The 12255-nt window shown below is 49.7% G+C and overlaps 5 protein-coding genes across 5 annotated transcripts; 2 read left to right on the forward strand and 3 right to left on the reverse strand.

Moving 5' to 3' along the window:
• Positions 1 to 352: 352 nt before the first annotated feature.
• BKA58DRAFT_452518 (uncharacterized protein) lies at positions 353 to 1730 on the reverse strand (the record flags this gene model as incomplete). The annotated part of the gene is made up of 4 exons (XM_046174428.1): positions 1553 to 1730; positions 1310 to 1386; positions 708 to 1247; positions 353 to 652 (listed from the first exon to the last, which is right to left on the reverse strand). Exons 1-4 carry the CDS (start codon positions 1671 to 1673, stop codon positions 353 to 355), a joined length of 1038 nt encoding a protein of 345 aa, XP_046029301.1. The 5' UTR covers positions 1674 to 1730.
• A 1485-nt stretch (positions 1731 to 3215) lies between these two features.
• On the forward strand, positions 3216 to 5558 carry BKA58DRAFT_332428 (uncharacterized protein). The gene is made up of 3 exons (XM_046168184.1): positions 3216 to 3729; positions 3786 to 4165; positions 4217 to 5558. Exons 1-3 carry the CDS (start codon positions 3234 to 3236, stop codon positions 5312 to 5314), a joined length of 1974 nt encoding a protein of 657 aa, XP_046029302.1. The 5' UTR covers positions 3216 to 3233; the 3' UTR covers positions 5315 to 5558.
• A 1307-nt stretch (positions 5559 to 6865) lies between these two features.
• Positions 6866 to 8106, reverse strand: BKA58DRAFT_96571 (heterokaryon incompatibility protein-domain-containing protein). The gene is made up of 2 exons (XM_046176291.1): positions 7989 to 8106; positions 6866 to 7935 (listed from the first exon to the last, which is right to left on the reverse strand). The coding sequence occupies exon 2, from the start codon at positions 7928 to 7930 to the stop codon at positions 6884 to 6886; it is 1047 nt and encodes a 348-aa protein (XP_046029303.1). The 5' UTR covers positions 7931 to 7935; positions 7989 to 8106; the 3' UTR covers positions 6866 to 6883.
• Positions 8107 to 8746: 640 nt separating this feature from the next.
• On the reverse strand, positions 8747 to 9728 carry BKA58DRAFT_377326 (uncharacterized protein). Its single transcript, XM_046169607.1, has 2 exons — positions 9379 to 9728; positions 8747 to 9316 (listed from the first exon to the last, which is right to left on the reverse strand). Exons 1-2 carry the CDS (start codon positions 9500 to 9502, stop codon positions 9024 to 9026), a joined length of 417 nt encoding a protein of 138 aa, XP_046029304.1. The 5' UTR covers positions 9503 to 9728; the 3' UTR covers positions 8747 to 9023.
• A 613-nt stretch (positions 9729 to 10341) lies between these two features.
• On the forward strand, positions 10342 to 12063 carry BKA58DRAFT_332431 (heterokaryon incompatibility protein-domain-containing protein). The gene is made up of 2 exons (XM_046168185.1): positions 10342 to 10435; positions 10489 to 12063. The coding sequence occupies exon 2, from the start codon at positions 10593 to 10595 to the stop codon at positions 12054 to 12056; it is 1464 nt and encodes a 487-aa protein (XP_046029305.1). The 5' UTR covers positions 10342 to 10435; positions 10489 to 10592; the 3' UTR covers positions 12057 to 12063.
• Positions 12064 to 12255: the final 192 nt, after the last annotated feature.

Here is a 12255-nt window from a genome sequence, read left to right on the forward strand (position 1 = left end):
CATTGCGGATCTCACTGCGCATTGTTGATCCTACAGAGTGAAATAAACTGCACAGGAAAGGAAGTGGTCATATAAGAAGATAAGAAGAATAGCTCCTTTCTTGCGAAGGATAGCGGCAGTACAAAGTTCAGGTATCACTACGATAGGTGTGGAGATTTGAGAAGTTTCGAAAGAGATTGAAATGAGCAAAATACCTTAGGAGTCTGCGTGGTGGCGAAGGTCAAAATATTCTAGTCGATATCAAACTCAACATTCATGTACAATGACACATAGCCTCCCATGCTGAAGAACATGTCACTACTCTTCTACGTCATCCGCCTCATCATGTACAATTAGGAAGACCATGTTTCACTTAGCGCGACGGCGAAGTTTCCCGTTCTATCACAGTAGTCCTCATAATGTCTTTGCCATCTTTGCACGCTGGAACCGAAATGCACTGCTTTTCACTATCCGCATCGCTGTCGGCTCTACAACATGGGTTGCGAACATTAAGTGGATATGTGCCGTCGATGCCGTGGGCTTGGAGCTCTACGCCATTGTGACTCCTGACATAGCCGTGCGAACGTAGTTGTGACAGCGATGACAATCTCGGCGTTTTCGGTATATAAGCTCCCTCAAAACGCTCTGTATCAAAGTAGGGTATGAACCAACCCTTTGATTTGAGACATCAGCGATAACCTCGTGTAGGGGTACCCGTTGTAGCTCACCAAGATCCATTTGATAGTCGGCCCGCAAGCAGCGATCACCCCAAGATTACCCTCAAGGCTCGTAAGTGCGTTTCTCACGTTGTAAGAGTCCTCAGAGGCACCGTAAGGCAAGCTGAAGAAGAGGATGAATTGATGCAGTCGATAGCAGCCGATTGCTGTAACTGCAAGTGGGAGGGAGAGAAATACAATGATTTCTAATTTGACCTTTAAAGGCATGCGGATATCATAGAGTATCCATGCTGGAATCAATGCCACCAGAACATCCGTGGCAATCGTGACGGCGATCACACCGAAGATGTATTGTGCGTCATTATGGCAATGACCGGGAACTTCAGGCTGCCAGTACTTATGGATGGGCTGGCACCTGAAGATGTGTGCAAAGAAGGCAGCGAGCACGAAGCCTATGTTTACAGCAATTAACGTCCATATGCTCGCGATAACCAGCCGATTCGTTGAGCGTAGCTTTAGTAGCGTGATCAGGAATGAGATTTTGACGAGACCAAGGATTTGGTTGTATGTCGCGTTGTTAATGTAGCGCCACTGGTAATGTGATTGTTGGCACAACGCATAGCCACCCCACTGTTTGGGATTATTGAACTTACGATGAGCACTTGTTCGTGATCGATAGCCCCTTCGGGGATGTCCTCTGCATGGTAGCCAGCATAAGAGACTACAACCACTGCGAAATGTCAGTCCAAGAAAGCAGTCCCCAGATCAGCACTTGCATTTCCATAATGTTCCAGTCAATACCAGCAAGAAACACTCCGCAACGATAAGAAGTACGTCCTCTAAAATAAGTTTGGTCAGAATTTACTTCACTTGACTCGTGCGGGATAGTACCATACCTATAGCTAATTGGCGCTCCTTGAATTTCTTCCACATTCTAATGACCACAATAGTGGCAGAGACTACAAAAGGAAAAACTATGAGGAAGATGTTTAGTGGTTGAAGCCCGGTTCCCGCCATGTTGTATGGTCATCAAAAAGAGATCATGGAAAGTATGACAAGAGGCATGTTTGTTGCACCAACCTAGAATACGGATTACATTACTTTTCACATGACTTAGATTTCGGCGCAAACCACGCTGCTGGGATTCATGCCTGTGATGGAGTTCACGACGCCGCAATCTTTGGAAGACCGCATGTATCCGCAGTTATCGCATCGAGCCTGTGTGGCGCCCCTGGTTCGAGCAACTCGCCTGTGAAGGTGGTCTTCCGAATTCCCCGAGCCGCTCACGGCCCAAGGATCCGTTCCTTCGACCCTTGTACTTAGAAGGATGGTGTCCATGCGTATTAATAACGCGATCAGTAAGTCAAATTGCTTTTTTGAACTTTCATACCGCAAATGCAGCTATTGAGCAATCCACTTCTTGTCATCTGGTACCTCTCTTCCTCCTTGAGTGGATGAAAATTGTATATACGAATACACTGGTGATGCCAGACCTGTGCGGCGAATCTCTGTAAGAGAGGTGCTAAGAAGCGCTTCATTGAGCCACCTGCCTGGTAGTCATACACGACGTTGTTTCCACCAATAGACCTACATGGTAGAATTTCAGGATGTGATAAATCCGTGGACAAGCGGGTGTGCAGTCTAGGGTCTTTTGCCAAGCGCTTGGCAGCGTCGGTTGAGAAGTAAGGGCGGCTGTTAAGAGCAGGTGCGACAGGGCATGGGAAATGTTGCCCAGGTGACCGTGCCAACCTTGCCGACCCTGCCGCTACGCTCTTGCGCCCGCCACCCGCAGCACCCGCCGCCCATGCGTCGATGGCGGCCACCCGCGACTCCATAAGTAACCCATCTCATGCTTGTGTTACTTTACGCATAATCTTCTATCACGCGTACCACTGATTGCCACCTAGCTTTGATAGTAATGTCGAGATTTACATTGCCATGGAGTTCTTTGAAATTATCGGGCAGGATCTGCGTGGCGACAGAAATTTGTGCAATGAGCACTGCGCCGCAGTCTTGCATCTGATCACGCCAGAGACATATCTATACTTCCTACGCTAAGCCAGCTTTGCTGCTTTCAAACGGATGGATTCGCCCGCGGACCTGCATGCACAGCTCGCGCAAGTAGCACAATCGGCACTTTGCAGCGACTTGCAGATGTTATGCTGCCCGCTACTCCATGCTGCTGGTGTAGGGGCGGGAAAGTTTCATTCGCTTGTAACTGCCGCGAGGTCATTGAATGCCTCTGCGATTTTCAGCATAGGCAGAGCCAAATCTACCCGTTTCAGACCAGTGCCACGTCCGATCTACAGGCCCATCGACTTGGCCCGGCTCCTATATGCAGTCCCTGCGTACTCTATCTGCATTCCTTCGCTGCTATATCCCCGTTTGACACTCACTGGCTCGTCACGCAGTCTGTGGCAACATCTAGAGCGCTTAGATATGAATCATGTACATGGAGCGCGCGAGAAATGTTGCAAGACCGTTTATCGAACGGCTAAAGAAACAAGATAAAATGTGAAGGCATCCTGCGTTGCTCTCTTCTTACATCCTCCTCGTATTCACCTCTTGGCTTTCACCATGGCGTCTATGCATCGAGTAGCTACGTGTTTTCTCCTGCTCATCTCCCCGACGGCTATCCTTGGTCAATCTTCTTCTCTTCCTGGTGTCGAACCTGCAGCTACCTTTGTCCCAGCCACGTCTCCAGCAGGGGCACCACTCCAGGAAGCTGAAAGACTACAATTGACTGACGCAGTCATCCAACGCCTCGCGACCGAGGAGGGGGTTTCGGAGTATGCCGAGTACTTCGCATTTGATGACAGCACCGCTGCTAGTGATGTGCGTATACGACGTGCAGCCTCAGCATCTTGCAAGACCTTTCCTGGTGACTCGGAGTGGCCCCAGGAATCCGTCTGGGACATCTTCAATGTGCTTTTAGGTGGCGCACTCATCCCGACGAAACCCATCGCTGCTCCGTGCTATGATACGCAGTGGGGCGAGAAAGACAGTGCAAAATGCACGGAGATCGCTAATAACTTCACAAATCCGCTATTCCATGAGGCGGATCCGACGTCAAGTATGTAACTACTTCCATAAGCGCGAGTAAACTATTCGCTAATATCGTCTGTCTAGACATGTGGCCTATATTTCAGGGTAGGACATGTATGCCAAAGAACAACACTGACGACAAGTCATGTACTCTCGGTGGATATCCTGAGTATGCAGTCAAAGTCACCAACGTGGCGCAAATTCAGCTTGCGATCAACTTCGCAAGGGCGACTAATCTTCGCCTAGTTATTAAGAATACCGGTCATTGCTACCTAGGGAAGTCCACCGGTGCGGGAGCGTTAAGCTTATGGATGCATAACATGGAGCAAATCGACTTTTTCCCCGACTACGAAGGGCCAGGCTATTCTGGGCCGGCGTTGAAGCTTAGCGCTGGAGTTAGAGTCAGGCAGGTATACGAAGCTGCGGACAGGCATGGTGTCACTGTCCTTGGTGCCATCTCTTGGGTAAGTGTCCCTTGGTCTATCGTTCTATCACAAATAACTCACATTCATTAGAGCGTCGGATACGCTGGTGGTATGATCACGGGCGGAGGCCAGAATCCTCTTGCTGGTGTTTATGGTATGTCAGCCGATCATGTTGTCGCCTTCCAGATTGTGACCGCCGCCGGCCGTTTCATCACAGTGTCGGAGACTTCGAACCCTGACTTATTCTGGGCACTCCGAGGTGGTGGTGGCGGTACCTTTGGCGTTGTAGTGTCGGTTATTATCCGGGCTCATCCCAAGATCAACGTCGTTACCGCTGGCTGGCAAATTGATGCTTCGAACAACAGCCTTGAAGACTTCTGGAAGGGCACCAGGAAATTCTTTGACGTCTTTCTCGACTGGGCAGAGTCAGGCATGTACAGCTTCTTTATCATGGGAAATGAGCCCAAGCCGTTCCTCACCATGCGGTTTCTTTTTGCAGCAAATCATACGGCGGAAACGTATGACAAAACCGTCAAACCTTTCTTTGACTACCTCGAAGAGAACAATATCACGCTTACGACCCCGCATAAGCGAGTGGCTCATACCACCTTCTATTCCGCCTACCAGGCGACTTGGGGTGCTAACTCATTCCCGATTGGCCTGGACAACACAATGGCAGCGAATCGCATCGTTCCTCGGCGTAACTTCCAAGAAAAGTACAACCAGACCTTTGCGTTGATCAAGGAACATGTTTCTTCAGGCAGACACCTTCTTGGCTACCATAAGACACCCAAGGACTACGCAAACACAAACAACGCTGCTAACCCAGCGTGGCGCGAATGTGCCTTATTCTTAATCACTTCGTCGAACAAGAAGATGGATCACTCCACACCAGAAGCTCTCGCTCTTGTGAACAAAGACCTTCAAGAGAATATCCTTCAGCCATGGCGCGATATAACGCCGGTTTCGGAAGGTGGCGGTGTATACTTGAATGAAGCCACTGTTGGGGAGCCGGACTGGCAAGATTCGTTCTACGGTGGGTATTATCCAAGATTGAGCGAGATTAAGCAGAAATGGGACCCATCTGACGTCTTCTATGCAACAACTGCTGTTGGAAGCGAGAGGTGGGTAGTTCAAGATGGAGATCAGGGTGTCCAAACACAGAACGGAAGGTTGTGTCGGGCTTAGACAGAATTTTCTAGCCTAGTTGTTACAGATGTCGACATAGGCGGGCAGAACCGGCTTGTCTGCCTGGAGCGAGAGGGTGTCGGTGTCTTCGTAGATCTGCTTCAAGGGATGATGTTGTTGATGTTGTTGATGTGACACCACGTGGCTCGCGCGTTGCCCATTGGATTTGTGGACATTGATAGTTGCGACGGATATTACGTGCTTTGTAGGGTGAGGGGTATGAGTACACAAAGATCTGTAAGGCTGAAAGGGATAATGCATGTAGTGATAAGCCGACTATGATTTTGATACGATCCGCACAGGGAATAATTAGAAAAGATGCGAGGCGGAGACACTGCACTCCAGCCAACAAAATTAGACTATTTGTAGTTTTCGTATGCTCTAACCATACCTACTCCATTTCCTACTATTCTCAGATCTCCAGTCGTAGCCACTATTACAGAAACATCACTGCACTATGGTGTTACTGGGTGTGTATCCTTCGACTCATACCCCTGTGCCCTAGGCACTAAATCATTTCTTTTCTCCATAATGTAATCTGTGATATCGCCAAGGGGGACGATAACCCGTATACCATGCGGATGACATGATGCCGTGTAAGCTTTAAGGTATCGTCTTCTTTGAACAACGTCTCGACATTGAAACGCGATGAGACTCATTTTTCGTACGGATAGGAGTAGGCATATTGCGCACCTCAAGCATAGCTATGTATGGCTTTTAGAGTGTAGAGAAGAATGCAAACATTCTTACGACAGTTTATGACATGAGCTCCCCAAGTTTTCTATAATAATCTTGCTCAGACAATATGAGAAAAGGATACAATGCATGCGCCTGCTCGCCGCAGTGGTTCCGCTTCTTCTTCTCTTCTCTTGATTTTGACTCTCATCGTTTTACGCAAGAAGAGTCAGATGCAATAGCTCACACTAATCTCAGTGTCCATCTTTGCCAGTCAGCAGTATGAAGGCCGTCTTTGAAATGGTCGAAATATTCGCCACTGTACTCATCCAGCTGGACCAGACCAACACGTCGAGCAACCCCAGCTTCTCGATCGACCCACGAGAGTAGAAGCGCTTCAATACTACCATTAGACGTCACCAAGTACATACAAAATTGGTGAGGTGATGTGAAGTCTTTCTCCTCATGTTCGTCGTAATATACATGTCGTTCCGGCTCTTTGTACTCTCGGTGTCGCGAGAATAGCCTATCGATAGCGGATTTTCCCTCGGAATCATCGGTAACGGAGGTAATATGGCGACTGGGATTGAGGGACATCCTGATCAGAAGCTGATCAAGCGCTTCGCATATGATGCGTGCACCTTCTACAATGATGTATGATCCATCCAGGACAGCACCATATATGTCGTGCTTGTGTTTCAAGGTTATACGGTGTTTCTCAAGTTTTACATCGAACATTCTGGCTCGTTCTGTTTTCGTCTCGTCGCTCAATGAACTGGAGGTTCCTGGTCTTCTCGGCATAGTACGGTACATCACACGGCCGTCCACACTTGCCCAGCTCCAGCTAGGCGCTCTGTAGTTCTTTTGTAGAGAAAGGGGCTTTTTGTGTCTTCTCTATGCAAGATGATCTGCTAGATGCTTGCTCCAGATCCCGGCAAGGTAATATCCCAATTCACCGTTGTCGTTGAGCAGAGTCGCGATACCGGCCACGGCGTGAAGCTTGTCGGACGACATTGTTAGGCGGCGATTGGAGTACTCGTGGACACATTCGTGCCATGCTTGCAACAAGAGTGGAACACCGCTTCTCGCGGGGTTGAGAGGAAAACAGAACCGGCTGTTCGCTTCCACCAAAGCCTCTGTAAATAATGGTTGAAGCCGGCGCTTTTGCGGAATCGGGTAATCATTTGTGACAGGAGATTTCAACAAGTGTGGTCCCGAAGCTTCAGATGCCAATCCTTCTGCGCATTCCCAGATCATCTGTCGGCGCGTGTAGTGTATGATGCGGGGAGCTAGCAACCGCTCCTGTGCAGCCCATCCACGAGTGGATAAGATGGAATCTGCGATATCTCTATCTGATCGGATTATTCCATATCGCAAGTAACGACTTCTCTCTACTCCCAATCCAGGAGACACGATGACATCGCGTCTCGTAAGGAAACCTTCACAGCTATCTCTGGCCGCAGTCGCAGATATCATGAGGGATGAGAGACCATAGTATGAGGCCATCATTGGCGCTTCTTGCTCCCAGTCGTTAGCATCGTCTTGAATGATGCATAGTGCGTCGATCCAAAGATATCGATAACCCAGTCTGCGTGTGATCTCGATGGCGTCTTCGAAACTTTGTGGGAGCAGCTCCACACTCATGCTCTGCCCATACTCAGTGATGAGAGATGTTGTCAATCTCGCTGGCACCTTTTTACCCCAGCAATGGGACAGAATGACGTATTGGCCCACTCCACCGTTGGGTGTCAGCAGCCTGGGCGCTACAGAAGGATCTTTTGGTACTTCGATCACTCGTCTCGGAAGGATTGCAGACGTCACCCGAGGGCAAATGGTATGCTCGGAGCATTGGTCGATCCACGTCTTGATACGATTGAAGCAGCTACGGTCCCATGAAAAGTCGGGTACTGGAAGGTTTGAATATATATGCTTTTGAATCATGGAATCTGAATCTGGATCAGTTGGAAGTCGCGATCATCGATGCTAAAGAGTCACCCACCCTGGTTTCCGTCCTTTGTACAAAGATCGAACTATATCCTATGTCCAAAGAAACCACCATCTACCTGATCTGCCGTACGAGCGTGTAAGGTTGACCCAGAGTAATCGAGGTTGATGTATTCTGTCAGCTGCACACCACTGTGGCTTGTGTCTCGTGAACTTCGAAGAACATTACAGAAGAATGCGCAGCTACCACAACCACCGCGGCCAGGTTCAAGAGTGGGAGCCCTGCCCAACACCTCGTCATAAGTACCAAGGATCTGTTGTTCGCGATACCCATGCGTTGGAAGGATTCTGGAGCAGGTCTCGCAAAGTTCTGTAGTCATCACTCAAACTCTGGCTTTCATCTGGGTCTCGTGGAAGAGCGATGTTGGAGGAGAATCGAGCCTCGCTTGGACTATGTACCTAGGCACTCGACTGTCGACATCAGCATCGGGAATGTCCCACTTATCCCACTGTTTTAATAGAGAAAGTGGCTTTCGCTCGTAAGGCTTAGTTGTATCGTAAGTGTCGCAGTCGTGCTCATGGTTGCGCGATGGCAACCTTGGAAGCGTTCCAGCCGCAGACAGCCGTTGCGCACGTCAGCGGCTGTCTGAGTCCCGTGCCTTTGTCGGGTCGCTTCTGCAAGCGAACAACCATATCGGGGATCACCTTATGAATACGTGCCCACGATGCAGCCATGAAGTCATCCTCGAATATGTATCTGGAGAAACAAGAAGTTTTTCTGGGGACTTAGCGTCGTAATTTTGGGGTAATTAGTCGTCACAGCTCACTCGCGGCCCCGCTTTCGGCGCACGCGCATCTGCTGATACCCATTAACTTCGCCCTCGACCATGTCCTCACGCTCGAACACCCAATGCTAAACGACACGAACAATGTGACATTGGAAAGCATTGCGCAACCAAGGAGTGAACGTTAACAGTTAGGAAGTGGGCACACCAGAATTCCCGATGACTACCTACCCAGGTAGATACCCAATCAAGTAAACCCCAATTCTCCCCATCGAAGTACTACAATACGTGGTGTACATCCTGTCTCAGTAAAGCCATTCTTTCTTGTTACCACCTGGACACCCTGGGGTACCATAGTACCCACCAACAATCCACAAATTGATATCGACAAGCGCCCAAACACCCAGTCCGCCCAGAGTGACCATCTTGAACACAGCCAAAATCCAGTGACGTGCATACCATTGATCTATACCAAGCACACCGAGCCAGAAAGCTAGCAACGTTGCTGTACGTTCCTGCCTATAGCATCGCTCCGCGTTTGCGCGATCGTCCCATCCGCCCCAGCTCCTTTTCTCAAGAGATGTATACTGCTCTGGGACTATCAAATGTCAATACGATTGGGCAGTCTTCCCATATGATCCCTTCAAGTGTGATACTTACCGAGGATGAAGAAGAAAAGTGTGGTGAGAATCACTACCATAAGGATCTGGATGCGCAGGTAGTGCCGCCATGGTATCCAGAGGTTGCGAACATGTTGGACCGCCTCAGTGAATATGACTGCCATCGATGTCAAGATGACCACCGAAACGCCTGTGAAAAGCTGCTGGTTTTGATGGAGGTCGGGCTAGAGATGGCTGAGGTTTGTGAGAAATGTTTCGATGTCGCACGCCTACGCGAATGCAAGAGACATTCCCACGCCTTGATTCGAAGACGGTTCAAGTGAGAGGTATTGATAAGAATTCATGGTGATGGCTACCGGATGGACGCCAGCTGACACGCGCTGGCCGGTCATGCCCGGTGGCTTTTTGGGCAAACGAGGCGCAGCCACAACAGCCCTTAGCTTGTGGCTTGGAATATCTGACGATAAGCCAGACCACTTCTAGCCTAGCGGACTGCGCCTGACGAGCTGAGGGAGCAACAGATATGTTCCTACTTTCGCAACTCTCGGGTCAGTTGAGCACAACGAAAACATCATTCTCAGTATCACCTTCGATTACGCACGTCCAATCTTGTCTTGCCATGGAGCCGAATCTGTTAAAAGACCTACGAACCGCCTTGGCAGTGCTCTTGGCAGTCCAGCTAGGTGTTATACTCTTTCCATATGCATGCTGCTACGCAATACACGTGCTCGGTGCAAAGTTTTTTCAGTTCCTTCACAATTACTTCAAGCCGGATTATGAGACGGCTTTGCTAGAAGGATATACCAGGCCCATAATCGGGTTGGTTCTCTGCGAGAAGTGTACGGCCCTGAGATCTTGGCCGAAAGGATCAAGAATGCGACACTTTGACGATCTGACAGAACTGGAGACTTCAGGTACCAAAGGCTGCTGGCTTTGCCGTTCAATACGAATGGGAATTTCACAGTCTGAAGCCGATCGCGAAAACCCTCTTGCGCTTGATCGGCCTGAGCAGGTGCTTCCTTCACATCCTCTCTTGTCATGGTTTGCTGAGCGGACGGAAACTGGAGACGGATTCCTGGATCATCTAAGAGGCAAGAGTACGGCAAGAAGATTACAACAGCATCTAATCAACGCTAACATCTCGCATCAGGCTATATCGCATACATTTACGGACAGTATGCTCGTGAGATCGCTCCGGATCCCTCTTCGGAAGCTAGTTTCGACTTGGTGAAAGAGTGGCTCGGGAAGTGCGATATGAACCACAGTTGTTACCAAGGCGACCGGACACCACTGCCAACACGAGTAATCGACGTCCACACAGACACGCCATTCCTACATATCTCCGATGGCCAAAAAGCACCGTACATGACGTTGAGTCACTGTTGGGGAGGTGAACAGCCTCACGTCACAACTACCAGCACACTTCAAGAAAATTGCCGGGGTATACCGATGGAATCTTTTCCTGAGCTTTACCGTGATGCAGTCGAAGTGACTCGGAGGCTAAACATACAGTACCTTTGGATAGATAGTCTTTGCATACTCCAAGACAGCAAAGATGACTGGTTGGAAGAAGCAGCAAAGATGGGCGACATTTACCGCCACTCGTATTTAACGCTGTATGCGCTCAGTTCTCCGGACTGCCATCACGGTATGCTGCTTCCGCGCCACGGCACATCAGCAGCAGCAGCGGCGGCGGCGGCGCACGGCATCACCAACTCCAATAACCATGAGATAACGAAGGAAAGTGTATTCCAAACTGCACCGCTATGCAAGAGGGCATGGGCACTTCAAGAGCGTCTTTTATCGCCAAGGCTGCTGTGCTACAGCGACGGTGAGATGTTTTGGGAGTGTCTCACTCAAACAGCACGGGAAGGGAATCGCCGGGTAGTCCTGCGCAAAGCCACTCCATATCGCTACGAAAGTTTTGAATGCCCCCAAGTAAGGGACGCGCTCGTCAGGCCACTAGATGACAACCCCTCGTTTCCAGTCTCACCGCCGTCAGACTGGCAAATCATTGTGTCGGAGTATTCGCGCTGCCGCCTGACCTACCGGTCTGACAAATTAGCCGCCTTATCAGGTCTTGCAAACATGTTCCAAAGGAATACTGGCTATACCTATGTGGCGGGTATGTGGATAGAAAACTTGGGATATGAGCTCCTGTGGTATTGCCCAATTGAGCAAGACACCCTACAACAAGATTCTGGGTCGGACAATGATAGTTTCTCAAAGCCTTCCTGGAGTTGGATCTCTACGGATTTCGCGGTTCGCTTCAAAGCGCTGGGTAATATGAGGGATCCATCCTTCCAGTTCATCCACATGGAAGGGATCGATCCAGCACCAAAAGAGAACATTGATCTAACTTACGTGCTTACGATCAAATGCGAGTGGTACTCAGTATCTATTCAAATTCAGTCGGGCTCAAGGCTGTGTACGATACTTGACAGCAATGGCCGCGAGCGCTTAGCCAGTGGGATTTTGGATGCTTCCGACAAAACATCTAGCGGTCCAAGATCAGGCGCTGCAATACTACTCAGAGAAAGGTTGGTAAGGGACATGTTCTATGAGGCTTTCGATACGTCTAGGCACATGACGTATCTTCTCGTTATCGTGCCTGCTCCGCGGACTGCTGGAGGGGAATGTTGGAGAAGGATTGGGCTCGCGTGGTCGGCTCAAGACATAAATCATGTGCGAAACTCATCGTTGATTCGTCTTGTTTGAATCAAGAGTATAGCTGGTCCTCGCGAGGATTGTTCCTGTCGTAATTGTCGCAGTCGTGCTCATGATTGCGTGCCCAGTTAGTGGCCGGGGTTTCGGCCTCAGGGGGCCGATCCGCGGCGGTTGCCGTTCCACGTGGCGGCGGCCGCGCACGCACCAACGATGCGTCCCCGGAAACAAGAAACCTCCATCCCCCTCGCTT

Source organism: Alternaria rosae, assembly GCF_020736505.1.
Source record: "Alternaria rosae strain MPI-PUGE-AT-0040 chromosome Unknown BKA58scaffold_2, whole genome shotgun sequence".
Lineage (NCBI taxonomy): Eukaryota > Fungi > Ascomycota > Dothideomycetes > Pleosporales > Pleosporaceae > Alternaria > Alternaria rosae.